Source organism: Dasypus novemcinctus, chromosome 20 (genome assembly GCF_030445035.2).
Source record: "Dasypus novemcinctus isolate mDasNov1 chromosome 20, mDasNov1.1.hap2, whole genome shotgun sequence".
Classification (NCBI taxonomy): domain Eukaryota; kingdom Metazoa; phylum Chordata; class Mammalia; order Cingulata; family Dasypodidae; genus Dasypus; species Dasypus novemcinctus.
Window position 1 is genome coordinate 24,722,799 of NC_080692.1, and position 18,991 is coordinate 24,741,789.

The following is an 18,991-nucleotide window of genomic DNA, read 5'->3' on the forward strand; positions in this document are numbered from 1 at the left end:
GAACAGGGTGCCCACAGCCCAGAGGATAAACACTGCGCTGCCAAGATGTTTTTTTATACTAGAAGAGCCCATGGGGGGAAGGGAGGCCCACCCTGGGGTTATTTTTGGGGAGGGAGGGCTGTGCATAAGGCCCATACTATCTAGACTATTTTACTAATTTGTTTCAGGACATATCACCTAAATAAAAGGTGTTTCTATAAATCTTAAAAAAAACAGTTGTACCGACTGTATTAATTACTTCAGGAAGACTGATTCCCTCACATTGAGTCTTCCAATCTATGAAAGCGAGATAGTGCTCCACTCATCTTAGGTCTTAATTTGCTACATATAGGTGTTACACATATTTTGTTACATTTAAATTTCAGTATTTGATATTGATACTACTTTAAGGGTAACTTTTAGAGTTATTCATTACTTGTTTCTCATATATAGAGATACGATTGATTTTTGTACATTGATTTTTTTATCTAGCACTGTCATTAAACACTAATCAATTCTAATAATTTATTTGTAGATTATTTTGGATTTTCTAGATCTATACACTGTCTAATTATCTGTAAATAGTAACACTGTTGTTTCTTTTCTTTTTTTTTTTAAAGATTTATTTTTATTTATTTAATTCCCTCCCCTCCCCCGATTGTCTGTTTTCTGTGTCTTTTTGCTGTGTCTTGTTTCTTTGTCCGCCTCTGTTGTCGTCAGCAGCACGGGAAGTGTGGGCGGCGCCATTCCTCGGCAGGCTGCTCCCTCTTTCGCGCTGGGCAGCTCTCCTTATGGGTGCACTCCTTGCGCGTGGGGCTCCCCTACACAGGGGACACCCCTGTGTGGCATGGCACTCCTTGTGTGCATCAGCACTGCGCATGGGCCAGCTCCACACGGGTCAAGGAGGCCCAGGGCTTGAACCGCGGGCCTCCCATGTAGTAGACGGACGCCCTAACCACTGGGCCAAAGTCCGTTTCCCTGTTGTTTCTTTTTTCCCTTATCTTTTTACCTTTTATTTACTTTTCTTATCTTACTGTTCCAGCCAGGATTCCCATTACAAGACTGAATAAAAGTGATTAAGCTAGGAATTCCTTTATTAAATTAAAGACTTCCCTCCTAGTTTTCTAAAAGATTTTAAGATTTGGGGAGCAGATGTGGCTCAGGCAGTTGGGTGCCCACATCTCAGGAGAGGTCCCAGGTTTGGTTCCCTGTGCCTCCTAAGAAGAAACAATGAGCAGAAAAGCAAGATCAACAAGCAGATAACAAGCAGACAGACGAAGGAGCCATGGGGGGGGAATAAAAGAAACTTAAAGAGATTTTAAGGTTTTACCACAAATAAATACTAACGTCATTACATGCTTTCTCTACATTTATTGAGATGAGACTATGATTTATTCCTTTACTCTATTAATATGGTGAATAAAATAAATGTACTTTCTAATATTAAGTCACCCTTAAATTCCTGGGATAATAGTGTGTTATCTTTTTTGCATACTGCTAGACTTGGTTTTCTAATGTTTAACTGAAGATTTTGGTATCTCTATTCACGAGTGAGATTGGCCTGTAATTTTTTTCCTAGTACTGTCCTTTTCCTGGTTACATAAAGTAATTCTGGCTGAATACAAGTTGCATGTTCTTTCTTTTCCTATTTCCTATTTCTTTTCCCATTTTCTGGAAAAGTTTAAATAAAATTAAAATTAGCTGTACTTGAAAGATTTTGTGCAACTTGGTTCTACAATGACATCCTTGACTCTTCTTTTCCTTTGACAACTCACATCTAATCCATCTGCAAAGTCTGTTCACTTTACCTTCAAATTAAATCCAGAATCCAACCACTTCTCTCCACCTCCATTGCTACCACCTAAGGTCCAAGTCAAGACCATCGCTTGCCTGGATCATTGCAACAGTTGCCTAATTGGTCTCGTTGCTTCTGTTCATGCATCCATAATAACGTCTTAAACACGTGGGTCAGATCATGTCACTTCTTTGTTCAAATCCTCCACGGACTGCCCATCTCACTTGGAAGAAAAGTCATAGTCTTTTCAATGGCCCACAAGACCTGACATGATCTGGCCACCCTGTTCTCTTTCTGACCTCATCCCCACTTCTTTCTCTTTACTCACTCAGCTCCAGGTCCCCTTGCTGTTTGTCAAACACCTCAAGCATGTTTCTACCACAGGGCCTTTGCACTTGTAGTTTACTTTGCCTTGAACACTTTCCCCACAGAAATCCACATAACTTGTTCCCTCATATTTTTCAGGTTTCTGCCTATATAAATTTATCAGGTATACCTTGTATAAAATAGCAAAGCTTTCTGCATTTCCCATATCCCTTTACCTTGATTTTTTCTTCATAATATTTATCACATCCTGACCTTGTATATATTTATTTACTTATGGACCTGAGTTCAGACACAAGAATTTAAAAACCAGAAGGGCATGGATTTTGCCCAGTAGGTAGAGAAATGCCTGACAATGAGCTGATCAATATAAACCTTTTGAATCAATGATGAATATGTTATTATGTATTTGACTCCTTGGATGTCAGTCAGCTTTATTTCTGTGCATCTTACTCTCTGTCATTAGCATTAAGACAACACCTGGTCCATGGTCTTGTACATAACTGTGGATTAGTAAAAAATGAGTGAATGAATACTACATCCCAAGCTTTGCATAAATTTACTTAGCTCCCATCCTCCCCTTGGAGAGTTTATTTTTCTTCCCAGATTCCCTCCTCTTTTCTCATTTCTATCCCTTTCTCTTTTCTTCTCACCTTTACACTCCTCTTCTCTGCTTGTTCTAATTTCACCTCTTTAGTCCATCTCCTCTCTCATTTTCTCTAAATTCTCTTTTCCTACTTAACTAATTGTTCTCCTATTTTCTCTTCTCATTCCTCTTCCTCTCAGAGAACCATAAAACATCAGAATCACAATTGGCTTTAGAGATTCTGTCATCTAATCTTTCAGTTTTGCAGAAACGGAAGACAGACACCACAAGATGGCATGATTTGCTTTAAGATCACAGCTAGTTTTCTTTCCTCCTTTCTTAGCACAGGTTGGAATCACACAAACTTATATTTGAATTGGATCTCAGCCCCACCACTTACTGGTGAGCTTCAACAAATTACTTAACCTCAGTGATCCTCAGTGCCTTCACAGATTAAATGATATTAATACATATCTCTCCTCAAGCACATGCTGTAGTCGCGGAAGAGGGTGTCAGGCATCAGACTGGGGAGGCAGTACAGTTGTGAGGATTCAATAGACAAAAGATTTTTAAAAATGCCTAATAGTACACACTCAATATATGTTAGCTATTATTATTTTCCTTTTTCTACTTCTTTTTTCCTGTGCCTAAAAAATGAGTGGATGAACTACCCAGGTTATCTCTGCTGCTAAACTTCTATTATTATCCCTTCATCTCTCCTTTTTCTTTCGCCTCCCTCATTCTTTTCTCCCTCCTCCCTCTCTCCTTCATTACAGCTTCCCTCTCACTTCCAGCGCCCCAGTTTTTAGGTCTCCAACAGTTTGGAGCTTAAAGACAACCAACCCGGACGCACCAGAAGCGCCACAGGTTCCGTCGGCAACTAGCTTCAGGCGCTTTTCCACCAATAAAGTTTTATTGAACAGAGAAGAAAAAAAAAAGGCGCCCGTCATTCTTTGCCCAGCGGCCAATCAGAGAGTAGGATGGCTGTGTCCCTCACTGGCGCTTTGGTAGTCGGAAGGCGGGGGCGGGGCAGGTCTCGCCCGAAACCTGCTTCGTAAGAACGGAAGTACGGCCGGAAGAAGGCCATAGAGTTTAACAGCTAGAGCGACCCTGAAGGGAGGTGGCAGGAAAGGCTCGGAACAGCTGCCGGAGGTGACGGAGCGGCGTCCCCGCCCGGTGCGCTTGGAAGACGAAGCTTCCAGGTAGCGGCCCGCAGAGTGTGATCCAGGGTACGACGGGGCAGTGGGCGGGAGCCTTCGGTCCCTGAGCGGCCTCTTTAAGGGGGCGGGGCCACGCGTAAGGAGTGGGGGCGAGGTCACGTGACCGGGGGCACGTGCGGGGCACGAGGGGAGGACAGAGGGAGTTCATGTCTTTGGGGTACATACAGTGTGACGCCCGGTACCCCACTGCATCCCGTGTCTTGGGTCCCCATGGGGTGCAAGTAGTGGGACTTGGGGTTAGACCCCGGGGGCGGGGAGGAGAGTGGGCGTGGCATCCCTGGCTCAGCCATGCTCCTGGTCCAAGTGGCCGACTATTGGGATTCCCAGATCCCGAGTTCTAAACCACTCTTATCTCTGATTCCTCATTGTAGAAGTGACTCAGTGCCTCAGCAATCCAGCCCTTCCCCCTTGTGCTTTCCGTCTTGCCAGCACTCAGGGACTGCCGGCCTCATATCCTCTTTCCTTGCAGCTCCAGGCATCCTGAGCCCAGGTCCCCCCAGCTCAGTGCGGCCATGAGTGCGGAGGTGAAGGTGACAGGGCAGAACCAGGAGCAATTTTTGCTCCTGGCCAAGTCAGCCAAGGGGGCAGCGTTGGCCACACTCATCCACCAGGTGCTGGAGGCGCCTGGTGTCTACGTGTTTGGGGAACTGCTGGACATGCCCAATGTTAGAGAGGTGGGTCCCTCTTCTGAAGAGCCCACAGGGAAGCTTGGGGCTAAAGTTTCTATTTCAGATGGGAAGACAGGGCTCATTTTTGCTATCCTAGAACCATTCATTTGAGTAATAATATAATGGTGGTTAACTGGCAGCTTGCAAAAGCTTCGAGTAAGCAAGTAAACTTCTTAGTTTCCCTCTGGAGATGAGGGAATCTGTAAAACCAGTACTTTTTGTTTTTAAGTAAATGAACATGAGATGTGGAATAGGAAACCTGCCTTCCAGCGTGTCTTCCTCAATGTAATAGCTCTTAATAATCATGCCACTTGGATTAGGTCACTTTTGTTTTAAGGCCTCAATTTTCTCTTGAAAATGGAGATGACACTGTCCTTACCATTATTGTGAGAATCCAGTGGGATTAGGGATCTGTGTAAAGCCTGCTAAAATGGGAGGAATGAACAGAACATGTTAAATTAGCAGGGCCCATTCTCCTTCCTTTGGCCATGTATTAATTTTTTAAAGTAGAAGAGATAGATAATGCCTTTTTCCCAGATATGTGTGGCAAGCTGCTGAGAACACAGCAAGAGGAACCACTAACACAGAAGTGGCAGAGTTAAGAGAGTAAAGCCAGAGTGGGTGGGTTGCCAAGATGTATCACACCAGCCCAAGTCCTGAGATGCTATGACAGTGGACAAACTGTGAGCCATGTATTTGAGGGCCTATAATTGAGTCAGTGGCTTTGTGGATTACCACGTGGTACAGGGAAAACTGGTTGCTTTCCTCTGTAGTGGAATGAAAGAATCAATCAATGTGAAGAAAAAGAAGAATTATTAAGTCCCTGTTTAACATTCTGCTAGTTGTCTGGGAATACCAGGAAAGTATAAGACACAGTGCTTGCCATTCTGAAGCTTACATTCCAGTTTAAGAGATAGGATGAATAGATCTAAACCTATGAATCATTCAGTTAGCAAGTATTTATTGAAGAGAGCCAACTACATGCGTATCTCTGCTAGAGCCTGAGTGGGATGCAGGCAACTAGGTCTATAAGCTTGTTGAAAAGAAAGGTATTTTTAGGTAGCAACCTTATGCGGGGATTGATTGATTAATTCCAGAATGGGTGATCATTGTCAGTAGGAGGTGGAGCTCTGGGTGAGCTGAACTGGGTGATGCAAGCCTCTGGCTGAGGTAGGCTGGAAGAAGAGACCACAAATTCAAACGTCTCCCTTGGCCATGCAGTCCTCAGATGAGTGACATCGAGGCAGGAGTCTTTAGTGAGTTGGGGAGCACAGCAGACTGTCTAAAGACATTCAAATTCAGAAATAATAAACGTACTGTGAGAGCCCAGCAACACGATTTGCAGTGTTTGATTTGTGTTTCTGTCAGGTAGTGGACACTTTGTGGCTGTTTTTTTTTGATGGTGTGTGGAGGGAGAGGGCATTGTGGATTGGGGAAATATCATAAACGAAGGCCTGGAGGTGGAAATGAGCCCTTTGTGGGAAGAGTGGTCAGAGAGGCAGAGAGTTCCTGCTGGTAAGCTTGGAGAGATCACGTTGGAGGAGAAAGATGGGGCCACTGAGTGGCTGGGAGTGGGGAGAGGGAAGTCCTCCCTGTCATCTCTTCTCTTCCCTCATATACTTGCAGCTGGCTGAGAGCGACTTTGCTTCCACGTTCCGGCTACTCACAGTGTTTGCTTATGGGACGTATGCTGACTACCTAGGTAACTGGGGGGCTGGAGCTTTGGAGTGGGGAGAAGGGAAATTTCTGGGGGGACCCAGTTGGATCTCCTAAGTGCACAGGGTCAGAGTCAAGACCTGGATTGGCATAGAAGATGAAATAAAAGAAAAAGCAAGCAAGCAGGAGTAGAAGGTTAGGCTGCTCACAAAATTAACATCAGGATTCTCTGCACTTTGTCCTTTTTCCCCAGCTGAAGCCCGGAATCTTCCCCCACTCACAGAGGCTCAGAAGAATAAGCTTCGACACCTATCGGTTGTCACCCTGGCTGCCAAAGTCAAGGTGAGTGACGTTCGCCCCAGCTGTGAGCCAGCGGTCTACAGGTCCTTTCCTAGGACCGTTCACAAGGGCACATCTGCAGGGAGCTTGTGCTGGGACAGCCTCTCACCCAGCTGTCACTTCTTCCTGCCCCAAGGTCTGTTTCTAACTCCGTTACCTGCAGCCTTTTAAGAGACTGTTATTCTCTTAGTTTTCTGTTTTGTTTTAAATTTCCAATCAAGCTAAGTTCTACATAAAATATTTTTTGTGGTTTTGGTTAAAATAGCAACAAGGATATACTGTTTGTTTTGTTCAGTAATTACCCCCCTCCCCATTGTGTATCAGAGCCTCTGAACTGGGAACAGGACACTCTTCTGATGAAATGCTAGGCTTGTATTTGTTAGCATGAGAAATATAGCACTTAGTGGTATCTCTGTGTCCCTTCTAGGCTCAGTTTTTATTGTATATATATTTTTCCTCAATCTGCACCCTCCCAACGTGGCTTGACTTTGTTCTCCTGATTTTACTTAAATCGGGCTATTATGAGGGGCCTTAAGTAGAATGCTTCTTTGGAAGTAGGTGGAGTATAAATGATACATAGAATGTTCCAGACCTCTCCCACTACCACATACTCCCATTATGTCAAGCCGCTCTCGGCCAGGAGCTGTGTGATATCTTGAGCTGTGGCAGAAGGAATGACACGCAGGCAGATGGCACTTTCTCCCTCTGGTGTGAGGGGTGAGGGTGGTGGAGCATAAGTCTTGCGTTTTATTGTTTTAAGATTGTCCTCAGGGTGTTGTTTCGAGGTGGGGATACTTCTATCGATTTTGCCTTTACAGAGACAGTGATTTAGGGATCAGAGTGGAGGGCAGGTGGGCTGGGGCAGGGAGAGAGAGGAGGGAGGAAGCTTCTTGAAGCCCTTCTCTGCTTGGAGCCTCCTGGACCCCGGCCGCCCTTCCTGGGCCCCAGTGTATCCCCTATGCAGTACTGCTCGAGGCCCTGGCCCTGCATAACGTGCGGCAGCTGGAGGACCTTGTGATCGAGGCCGTGTACGCGGACGTGCTCCGGGGCTCCCTGGATCAGCGCAATCAGCGGCTGGAGGTGGACTACAGCATAGGGCGGGACATCCAGCGCCAGGACCTCAGTGCTATTGCCCGAACCCTGCAGGAGTGGTGAGACCCAGGGCCTGGCACTGTCCCGTCCCTCTTTACCCCAAGAAAGGGAGGGGGGCTTCTGTTGGGGCGGGGCGGGGCTGCAGAGGTAGAACCCAGGAGGCTGAAGGGAAATGAGCTTGTTTCTCTAAAGGCTTCTGAGGGAAAGAGGAAGTAGAGGATGCCCTGGGAGGCAAGAGGCAGTTTCCTGGTGTAGTAATTGGGGGAGGGAAGAGGGAGTGCTTGTCTTGAGGGAATCCTAGACTGCCTTCAACCCACTGGTCTCTAGCCACCACTGGTCAGGGGCCACAGGCCGCTCCCCCTTCTGTTTCTCTCTGTGTCCCTGTCTAGCGTCAGTGTGTCTTCATCCACACACTGTCCCTTTTTCTTGTTAGCTTTTCCCACCCCGTCTTGTTTTCACTTTCTATGCCCATCTTGCACATCATTCCACACGCTTCCTTATCTGTCCCTTAGCCTACCTGAGCATTCAGCTGGCTGCTGGGGGGATTTTGTTGCCACGGCTTTCCAGGTGCCCCAGTGAGAGTTCCTAACTCAGACAAGGGTTTGGGGACCAGGATTTGGGGCTCTTTTTTGAGTCTGTTTTCTAGGAGTCTGCAACCCAGCCCCTTTCTGCTGACAGTGCTGGTTGCTCCCGATTCCCGCAGGTGTGTGGGTTGTGAAGTTGTGCTGTCGGGCATCGAGGAGCAAGTGAGCCGTGCCAACCAGCACAAGGAGCAGCAGCTGGGCTTGAAGCAGCAGATTGAGAGTGAGGTGAGCAGGCTGGGGGGACAGCATGGACCCACACTCCTGCAGCCTGGGCCAGTTGTCCTGTGCAGAGGGCTTTGGACAGTGGCTATAGCAGAAACACAAGGGGGACAGGGAGGTTCTGGAACCTTCCTTGCCAGCCCCCCATTCCTTGCATCCTGGTAGGTTGCCAACCTTAAGAAAACCATTAAAGTTACGACGGCGGCAGCAGCCGCAGCCACATCACAGGACCCTGAGCAACACCTGACTGAGCTGAGGGAACCAGCTCCCGGCACCAACCAGCGCCAGCCCAGCAAGAAAGCCTCAAAGGGCAAGGGGTGAGCCCACGTGGAGAACTGCTCGCTTCCAGGGTGCCCCACTTTTACCTCAGGGGCCTGGCTGCATGGGTGAGGAGTGGGAGGAGCCTTGAGGGTTAAGGCGATTTCGTGCATCCTCTCTCTTCCCCTTGCCAGGCTCCGAGGGAGCGCCAAGATTTGGTCCAAGTCGAACTGAAGGGACTGTCGTTTCCTCCCTGGGGATGTGGGCTCCCAGCTGCCTGCCTGCCCCTCCGGAGTTCTCAGAGAGCCTTCCTGTGCCCCTGGCCAGCTGATAATCCTTCAACCCCCTTCCTCTCTCCCCCACGCATAGATCACACCTTCTCTAAGGAGGAGGCGAGTACAGGTCATGTATTTGTTGGTACTTTATGCTTTTGTGACTTTCTTGTGTTCCCTCTGTCCCGCTCCCCTGCCATGCCCTCTGCCCTCTTTCTTAAGAGCTCAGCATCTGTCCCTGTCTCTTACATCTGTCGTTGAGTAGGTCGGTAGCTCTGACTGGGGCTGCTGTGTTCCAGCATAACCCATGGGTTTTCCTTCTCCTGCCACCCCCATCCCTGCATGCCTGATCCGCAATTCCTGCTCCTGCAGAGCCACAGAGCCCTCACCTTTATCCCCACCTTGAGAGTTCTGGGAGCCAGCCTGCCCCTCTTGGAGTCACTGGACACTGTCATCCTCGAATCCTGTCACACTACAGTCCTTTCCTGTCCTCTCTCCTCCCCTTGGGTCCTGGGAATGCTGCTGCTTCACTGACCCCAGAGCCCAAGAAGAGCAGCTGTTCTTTGAGATGTTGAGAGTTCTTTCCTGGCCCTGGCTGTCTTGGGAAGCCTGATTGTAATCCTGGAGGGATTTATATTTCCTTTTGAGTTTGGTAAAGAAGGGAAGGAGGTATAGATTGTATAAAAAAGTATATATACATATATCTATATATAACATGGCACAGAAATAAATCTGTGAGAAATCTTATCTGCAAACATGCCCTGAATGGGGTACCTTCTGTATTTGATATTTGTGCCTGGGAAGCACACTCATTCCCAGGTCACTCTAAGGCAAAATGCTGCAAAGGGAAGAGAAGCACATAGTGCTGAGTCCTGGCTTTGGGGCCAGGAGATTTGGAGCCTGGGCTGAGTATCTCACCCTTCATTGATCCATCGTTTGTTCCTGAGCCACAGGCAATGTGTGATAGGCAGTGGAGATGCTGAATGATGGTCGCTGTCCTTGCTCTCAGGAAGCTTGAGTTCAGACTGTTTCCTTCCACCTCAGAATGTTACAGGGGAAGAGTTGATAAAAACATACATCTTCACACCAAAACCCAAACCATAAAGAACTGTCAGATCTCAGGCAGGAAGCAGCAGTCAGGCTCCCGCCCTCCATCCGAGGTTGCACCCACAAGCAGCGTGCTGGGCAGATTGGTCTCCTGGGCCCAGCACACTGCACCCGCCGGGGAGCTCTGGTGTAAGGGACTGTTGAGCCCCCCCTTGCCTCCTGAGGGTCTGACTGTTGATGGGGGTTCTCTCTGGAGCTCATGCTGTTCCCTATCTGCAGACTGAAGGTAGGCCACTCTTGACTGGTCTAAAAGTATCAGTCATGGACACAGAAAGTAGGGGTGGGGTCCTGGGCTTTTGATTGAAAGTGGGCTGGGTGAGCCTAGCGCCGTGAGGAGGCAAGGGAGATTCCGTGGGACTAGTACCAATATTTCAGGAGCTGACACCGCTTAGCATCTTATCTTTGCCCTAGACATGCTTGTTGAGCCTGTTGGGTCTTGATTCTCGTTCTTCACCTCTGAAATAAACCCTTCTCCCTCCCACACCCTCCAGTGTGTAGAATTTGCGAATTCCTGGTGCTGTCAGCCCACCCCCTCCCACCCGTGCCCGTCTTCCTCTTGAATTTAGTGTCTTCTTTCCCTGTAAGCGTGGAGGAAACCAATGGTCCTAGCTAATGGTCCTGTCACCTAGTCCTCTCCAGTCCCAGCCTTCAGTCAGTGGTTTTAAAGTTGAGTGTGGGCTGGGCTGGGCCTACTAGACCTACCCCTAGATGCAGGGGGTGAGGGTGGGGACAGTCACATCCCCAGCGACATACAAATGTAATTTGTCTTTGATTTACAGAGAGAGTTCTTGGCTACATAGGCTGGGGGGAGGGGGTGGTGGCAGATTGGTTGGTGAGAGCTTAGTTTCTGACCATGAAATTTGGTTCAAGGTTTAGGATGTACACCCAAGCCCAGGGCACCAGGACTGTCTTCCCATCTGGGCACCCACTTGTGTCATACTGGTCCCCTGAATAGCAATCTTAGATGGCTGGAAGAGTGGGAGGAAGAGAACTTGCCTTCAGGACAGTTCAGAGTTTCATTCACATGGATTTAATGACCCTAAAAAGGTTAAGCCAGAGTCTCTGAAGCTAAAAATGGCAATTAGACTGATGGGTGTCATATGCACAAGAAGAGCGGAGACAATGTCTGTAGTCATTATTTGAAGAAATCTTGTTAATAGATGGACTAGAAATTTCCCAGTTAGGTGAATCTCCCAACACGGATGGGTAGAAAGGAGTTTAGAGGGACATGTTGGAGGCTAGAGCTGGGGCAACAGAGCCATGTTCACGAAGTGTATCAGCTATCTACTGTTGCACATTATTCTAGAAGTTAGTGACTTGAAGCAACAGACATTTATTATCTATAGTTTCTGTGGGTCAGGCATCCAGGCTCAGGTTAGCTGAGTCTTGTTCTCCAGAGTCTCTCAGGCTGCAATCAAGATGTTGGCTAGGGCTGTGGTCATCTCAAGGTTCAAATGGGGCGGGAATTGCTTCCAAGCTGCCTCGGTGGTTGCTGGCATGATCCACTGCCCCCTGGCTGGTTGGACTGAAGGCCTCATTTCCTTGCTGCCTGTTGGCTAGAGGCTGCCCAGGTGGCCCTCTCCATCAGAGCAAGAGCCAGAGTCAGAATACCAGCAAGACAAGTGTCACAGCCTTTTGTAACCTAATTGCAGAAGTGACATCCCCTCACTTTCACCATGTTAGAGCTAGTCGCCAGCCCACATTCAAGGGGAGGGAATACACAAGTGTACTACCAGAATGCAGGGATCGTCGGAAGGTGAATCACAAGTTGCCTACTGCAGGCAGTGTTTCTTCAGAATCATCGGGAGCTTTTGAAAACGCAGAGTCCTGGTCCCCTTGTACCCGCCCCCTCCCCCCAGTGCCTATCAGATTAGCCTCTCCGGGGCGTCGACTAGACATTTGCCCTTACTGCCCTGACTCAGTCTGAGCTGGGGAGCCCTGGGTAGATAAGCAGACTTGCCTAGATCAGTGCTAACTTGGGTTAGCTGGAAAGGCTGCTGCCACACGGCCTTGGAGGACAGGTAATGGGACCCACGGCCACAGTTTGGGAGAGAAAGACAAGCAGTGTTCAAACAGAACAAGAGAGTGGAAGGCAGGCTTGTCCTGGCCTTTGAGGGGGTTCTTAAATACGTGGTTCTATAATTAAAAGTGTGAGAAGGGTAAAGAAGTATAGGGTGATGTGAAAGCATGCAGCGGGGGATCGTACCTGCGCGGGAGTCAGGAAGTCTTCTCCAGGGACATAACCTTTCTCCTGAATCTAGAAGCCCAAGGAGCAATTAGCCGTAAAGAGGGAGTTGAAGCTTGTCAGGCGGGAGGACTAGTGTGTGGCGGAGGCCTGGGGGCAGACTCTCCTCCAGTGTGAGATGGGTAATTTGGGAGATGGGGCAGGGACTACAATCCAGTTGTTGCTCATTTTTCAGTCACTCATTCAGCCAGGCAGTAAACATATCTTGCCTGATAAATAAATTAGCATGCCGCAGTTAAGGAAAGGTGATGATAATCGATTTGGAAGGAAGACTCCAAGCTGAGAGCTGAGTCTTAAAACTCCAAAGTATCTTTGAAGAGACCTCAAATCTACACTCTGGCCATAGCTAATTGCTAGCACTCAGGGTTCCTGGATGTTCAGTCTCTCCTTCAGTTCCACTGTAGATCTCCTCAGTCTTTGTATGTATAATTGGACGTTTCAGGTATACTCATATGAAATGTACCAAAGGTTTATTTATTTACATGAGCAAAAGTCTGAAGTAATATAAACTGTAATTTTTATGTTATACTTTCTGAGCACTGGGATTGGGGACATTTCTGTCTTTTTGCTTAATTATTTTCTAATTTTTCTATGATAATTACTAGTAATAGAAGCTAATATTTAGTGCTTAACTGTCGTCAGGCACTGTTCTCAAAGTGCTTCGTGTATATAAACTCACTCCTCACAACTACCCTCTAAGGTTGCTACCACCATTATCCTCTTCTAAAGATGACAAAATGGGTACAGAGAAGTTGTGTAATTTGCCCCAGGGCCACACAGATTATAAATGGAGGAGCTGAGTTTCAAACCCAGGCATGCGTGTATGTGTTTATGTATGAGTATGTCTGTATATATGTATGTGTGTATTTGTGTATGTGTAGGTGTGTGTGTATGTATTCCGGGGGATATGGGGGAAATGGAGTAAGCACACTCCACTCTGTCTTTCCCATACTCCAGGACAGAGAGAAGCTGAGATCTTTGAAAAGGTAGTGTTCCACTAAGTCAATAATGAGTTTGCCATTTCCCCTCTCTGGTATTGTCTTCCTGGACTCAAAGGCATCCCGTAATCTGGTAGTGCATACAAGGTGCAAAGAGCTTGGAGAAGAGCTTGGTCTCCTTTCAAGAAAGAGGTCTCCTGTAAGGGCCAAAGCGTGGGATACACCCATTGTTTTTTCCCCTTGTTCCCTACTCTTTTGCCTCCAGCTCAAGACAATAGGGTGGTGGTGGTGGCAGCAGCGGCCCATCGACAGCAACTGTGGCAGGGCTGGTGCTTTAACTTTTTTTTTTTTTGAAGTACCAGGGTCAAGAATTGAACCCCAGACCTCATATGTGGGAAACATGCTTTACCACTGAGCTCAGCTCCCCTGGGTGGTTTTTTATTGTTTGTTTGCTTGTTGTTTGTTTTTAGGAGTCACCAGGAACCAAACCTGGGACCTGGGAAGCAGGCGCTCAATTGCTTGAGCCACATCTGCTCCCCTGCTATAACTCTTGAGGAAGGGAAGCCCTTCTCTCTGACGAGAGGAATGGTAGTCCCAAGAACGTGAGGCACATCCCCTCTGCTTTTTTTTCTCGACACTTGGCCTCGGATACAGACACTTAGTGGAGAGTGCACAACAGAGAAGGGAAACAAAAACTCCCAGCTGGGAAGGGAGGCCCTGGGGAATCAAAGTGTCAGGGAGTAAAGGGAAATCAAGAGAACACCATAAATTGTGAATGACCTCATGGGCTCACCTCTGAGCTGTGCTAATTCTGACCCTAAACAGCAACACCTAAGCCTTTGTGAAATCAGTTACAGGTTAGACCACTGCCCAGTTCTTGGACAAGCCACCAGGGACACACATAGGTATGATCCAAATAGCACTGGAAACACTGAAAGTTAAAATGACTTTGGAACGCTAGTGCACAGAAGGCAGATCAAAACTTTTATGTTTGAACCTAACCTGGTTGATTGCCTGCTAAAACAAGAAATCAACATCTTTATGATTTTAACAAGATCTAGAGTCTCAAAACATCATTCAGCACATCTAGGATACAATCTAAAATTACCCAGCATACAGAGAACTGTCTAGGTTAATGATAACCCCAAGATGACAAAGATGTTGGAATTTAAAGCAACAACTTCAGATCAGCTATGTATAACCGTGCTGCCAGAAGGGAGAAATCCTTGAAACAAATGGTAAGATAGGAAGTCTCAGCAAAGAAATGGAAAACATAAAGAAGAACCAAATGGAAATTTTAGAACTGAGAAGTACACCACAAAAATAATGAGTTCACTGCCAGGGCTCAGTAACAGAATGATGACAAGATCACTTATTTGAAGATCAAATCTGAATAAAAGAGAAAAAAGATTTTTCAGAAAATGGATAGAGCCTCAGAGACCTGTGGGATATAATACCAAAAGGTCTATAATTTGTGTTGTCAGAGTCTCAGAGGGGAGAGAAAGAGTATGGAGCAGAAAAAATATTTAAAGAAATCATGGGAAACAAATCATGGCTGAAAACTCCCCAAATTTGGTGAAAGAGAAACAGATTCAAAAAGCTTGGTGAAGGACAAACAAGATACAGTCAAATCATAATCAAACTGAAAATTAAACCCTAAGCATCCAGAGAAAAACAATGCATTTCATAAAGAATGATGCAAATGACTACAAGGGAGTAGAGTTTATTAAGAAGAAAACTAGAGGGAAACGGACTTTGGCCCAGTGGTTAGGGCGTCCGTCTACCATATGGGAGGTCCGCGGTTCAAACCCCGGGCCTCCTTGACCCGTGTGGAGCTGGCCATGCGCAGTGCTGATGCGCGCAAGGAGTGCCTTGCCACGCAAGGGTGTCCCCCGCGTGGGGGAGCCCCACGCGCAAGGAGTGCGCCCGTGAGGAGAGCCGCCCAGCGTGAAAAGAAAGAGCAGCCTGCCCAGGAATGGCGCCGCCCACACTTCCCGAGCTGCTGACGACAACAGAAGCGGACAAAGAAACAAGACGCAGCAAACAGACACCAAGAACAGACAACCGGGGGGGGGGGGAATAAATAAATAAATAAATAAATAAATAAATAAAAAGAAGAAAACTAGAAAAGTACATAGTTTGAGACATAGACTGTGGGTGTGCTAGAGGGTGAATTGCCTGGAACCAACATTTTTTAAAGTGCTGAAAGAAGGTAACTGTCAACCTGGAATTCTATGTCCATTTTATATATCACTCAGGAATGCATGTGAAATAAAGACATTCTCAGGTGAAGGAAAACAAGAATTTATTACCAGCATACCTGCTAAAGGAGGTTCTTCAGACAAAAGGAAATGATAGCAGGAGAAAATGGGAACATCAGGAATGAATGAAGAGCAATGGCGCTGGTAAATATAATAGAGTCTTCTCCACCTATTTAACTTCTTTTCAACTGTATGACAGTTGAAAGCAAAAATTATACTCCTGTCTGATGGGATTGTCAGTATTTGTAGACAATACATATGACAATCACCAACAAAGGAGAAGAGAATAAATGGACCTATAGGGGTGGTAAAATGCAAATTTTAAATAGATGGTTAAAAGTTTGGATTTTGTAATCCCCAGAGGAGAGGTTGATAAACCACAGCCTGCTGGCCAAATATAACCCATTGCCTGTTTTTGAAAATAAAATTTTATTGGATTGGTCAAACCTCATTTGTTTACATACCGTCTGACTGCTTCTGCATTACAGCAGCAGAGTTGTGTGTTGCAACAGACACTGTATTAACTGCAAATACCAACATATTTAACGTGGCCTTTTATAGAAAAAGCTTGCCAATATCTGCCCTAGAGCAACCAACTTAAACACACAAAACAAGTAATAAAATGATAGCCATAAATCCAAGTATATCACTAATTATATTAAATGTGAAGGGCCTAAATACATCAATTGAAATACAAAATTTATCAGAATGCATTAAAAAATAAAGGATCCAACTATATACCCTCTACAGAAAACACTTTAAATATGATTATCGGTGGGTAAAAGTAAAAGAATGGAAAAAGATATGTTATACAAATACTAATTAAAAGAAAGCAGAGGGAAGTGGATGTGGCTCAGCTGATAGAGTGTCCATCTACCATATGGAGGGTCCAGGGTTTGATCCCCAGGGCCTCCTGACCCGTGTGGTAAGCTGGCTCACGTGCAGTGCTGCTGCGCACAATGAGTGCTGTTCCATGCAGGGGCGTCCCCGTCCCCACAAAGGGTGCCCCACGAGCAAAGACTGCAACCCGTAAGGAGAGCTGCCTGGCATGAAGAAAAAAGTGCAGCCTGCCGAAGAGTGGAGCCGCACACGCAGAGAACTGATGGCAGCAAGTTGATGCAACAACAAAGAGACACAGTTTCCCAGTGCTGCCTGATAATGCAAGCAGACACAGAAGAACACATAGCAAATGGACACAGAGAGTAGACAAGGGGGCAGGGAGAAGGGGAGAGAAATAAATAAATCTTCTAAAAATAAAATGAAAAAAAGCTGAAGTGGCTATAGAAATATCAGACAAAGTGGAATTCAGAGAAAAAAAAATTACCAGGGGTATTATATAATGATAAAAGGCTCAGTTTTCTCAGAACACTTAATTTTAAATGTTCACACATTTAACAATAGAGCTTCAGAATACATGAAACAAAAACAGAAAAAATGGACAGATCCACAATTATAGTTGAAAAGTGTCGAACTGCTTTCTCGGTAATCAACAGAAGTGAACAGATAATTAGCAAGTATATAGAACTGTTATCAACAGTCTAATTACATTTATAGAACACTTAACACAGCAGAACACACATTTTCAAATGCATACGGAAGATTCATTAAGATAAGACTATATCCTGGGTCATAAAACAAACCTCAACAAATTTAAAAGAATTGAAATCAAAGTATGTTTTCTGACCATACAGTTCATAAACTAGCAATCGATAACAGAAAGATAGGAGAGAAATTCCAAATGCTTAGAAACTAAACAGTACAATTCTTAAGAAACCATGGATCAAACAGGAAATCTCAAGAGAAATTAGAAAATATTGTGAACTTAAAAAAAATGAAAACACAACATACCAAAATATGTGGGGTGCAGTTTAAAGCAGTGCTTAGAAATTTATAGCATCAAATGTTTATGTTATAAGAAAGATCTCAAGCCAGCAGTTGATGCTTTTATCTTAAAGAAGTAGATAAAGAGCAAAATAAACTCAAAACAAGCAGGAGGCAAGAAATAATAAGAGGAAAGCAGATTTGGCTCAACTGATAGAGCGTCTGCCTACCACACGGGAGGTCCAGGGTTCAAACCCAGGGCCTCCTGACCCATGTGGTGAGCTGGGCCATGCACAGTGCTGATGCGCGCAAGGTGTGCTGTGCCATGCAGGGGTGTTCCCCACATAGGGGAGCCCCATGCCAAGGAATGTGCCCCATAAGGAGAGCTACCCTGTGCAAAAAAAGTGCAGTCTGCCCAGGAGTGGCGCCACACACAGAGAGAGCTGATGCAGCAAGATGATGCAACAAAAAAGAGATGGAGTTTCCCAGTGCTGCTGACAAGAATGCAAGCGGACACAGACAAATACACAGTGAATGGACACAGAGAGCAGACAACTGAGGGGTGGGAGAGGAGAAATAAATAAAAAATCTTAAAAAAAAGAGAAATAATAAGAGCAGAAATTAATGAAATTGTGAACAGAAAAACAAAAGAGAAAATCACTCAGGCCAAAAATTGATTATTTGAAATGACATTAAATGATACACTTCTAGAAATTTCCAGAAAATAAACATTTTCCAGTATATTTGATGAAACAGCATTATACTCAGACTAAGAAAATAAATCTACAGATCAATATACCTCATGAACATAGGTATAGAAATTCTCAACAAAATACTAACAAATTGAATCCAGAAATAGATAAAACAAATAATACAGGGAAGCAGATGTGGCTCAACTGACAGAGCAGCTGCCTACCATATAGGAGGTCCAGGGTTCAAACCCAGGGCTCCTGGGCGTGTGAGCTGGCCCACACGCGGCACTGCTGCGTGAAAGGAGTGCCGTGGCATGCAGGGGTGTCCCCCACATAGGGGAGCCTCACGCACAAGGAGTGTGCCCTGCATTGAGCCGCCCAGGGTGATAAAAGCACGGCCTGCCCAGGAGTGGTGCCACATACATGGAGAGCTGACGCAGCAAGATGATGTAACAAAAAGAAACACAGATTCCCAGTGCCACCAAGAATGCAAGCAGACACAGAAGAACACACAGCAAATGAACACAGAGAGTAGACAAGGGGGCAGGGAGCAGGGGAGAGAAATAAATAATAAATCTTAAAAAAAAATACAGTCTACCAAATGAGGTTTGCAACTCTAGTTCAATATTCAAAAATCAATGGAATTGATTTTTTATATTAACAGATAAAAGAAAAAAAGCCACATGATCATATCAATTGATGTAAAAACAACAAAAGAAAGCACCTGAGAAAATTCAACATCTATTCATGATTAAAAGAAAAAAAAAACTCAGAAAATTAGGAATAGAAGGGAGCTTCCCTAGCCTGATAAAGACATCTACAAAAAATCTACAGGTAACACCGAATGCTTTCCTGTAAAATAAAAAACAAGGCAAGGCGGGAAGCAGATGTGACTCAAGTGGTTTAGCACCTGCTTCCCACGTGGGAGATCCTGG

At 45.7% G+C, this 18,991-nt stretch overlaps 1 protein-coding gene across 2 annotated transcripts; it reads left to right on the forward strand.

The window, feature by feature from the left end:
- The first annotated feature begins 3,722 nt into the window (after positions 1-3,722).
- On the forward strand, positions 3,723-9,747 carry COPS7A (COP9 signalosome subunit 7A). 2 transcript variants are annotated; one of them, XM_004448521.5, is made up of 8 exons: positions 3,723-3,913; positions 4,374-4,578; positions 6,199-6,274; positions 6,482-6,570; positions 7,516-7,718; positions 8,363-8,468; positions 8,628-8,779; positions 8,915-9,747. In XM_004448521.5, the coding sequence occupies exons 2-8, from the start codon at positions 4,417-4,419 to the stop codon at positions 8,952-8,954; spliced, it is 828 nt and encodes a 275-aa protein (XP_004448578.1). In that variant the 5' UTR covers positions 3,723-3,913; positions 4,374-4,416; the 3' UTR covers positions 8,955-9,747. The 2 variants fall into 2 exon arrangements, with proteins under 2 accessions (XP_004448578.1, XP_004448579.1); XM_004448522.5 differs by having other exon boundaries at positions 3,777-3,886.
- Positions 9,748-18,991: the final 9,244 nt, after the last annotated feature.

Bases quoted from the DNA above. Each gene is read 5' to 3' on its own strand.
- COPS7A (XM_004448521.5), top strand. From the start codon at position 4,417: ATGAGTGCGGAGGTGAAGGTGACAGGGCAGAACCAGGAGCAATTTTTG. The intron at 7,719-8,362 runs GTGAGACCCAGG...CGATTCCCGCAG, and splicing joins GCCCGAACCCTGCAGGAGTG to GTGTGTGGGTTGTGAAGTTG. The intron at 8,780-8,914 runs GTGAGCCCACGT...TCCCCTTGCCAG, and splicing joins AAAGCCTCAAAGGGCAAGGG to GCTCCGAGGGAGCGCCAAGA.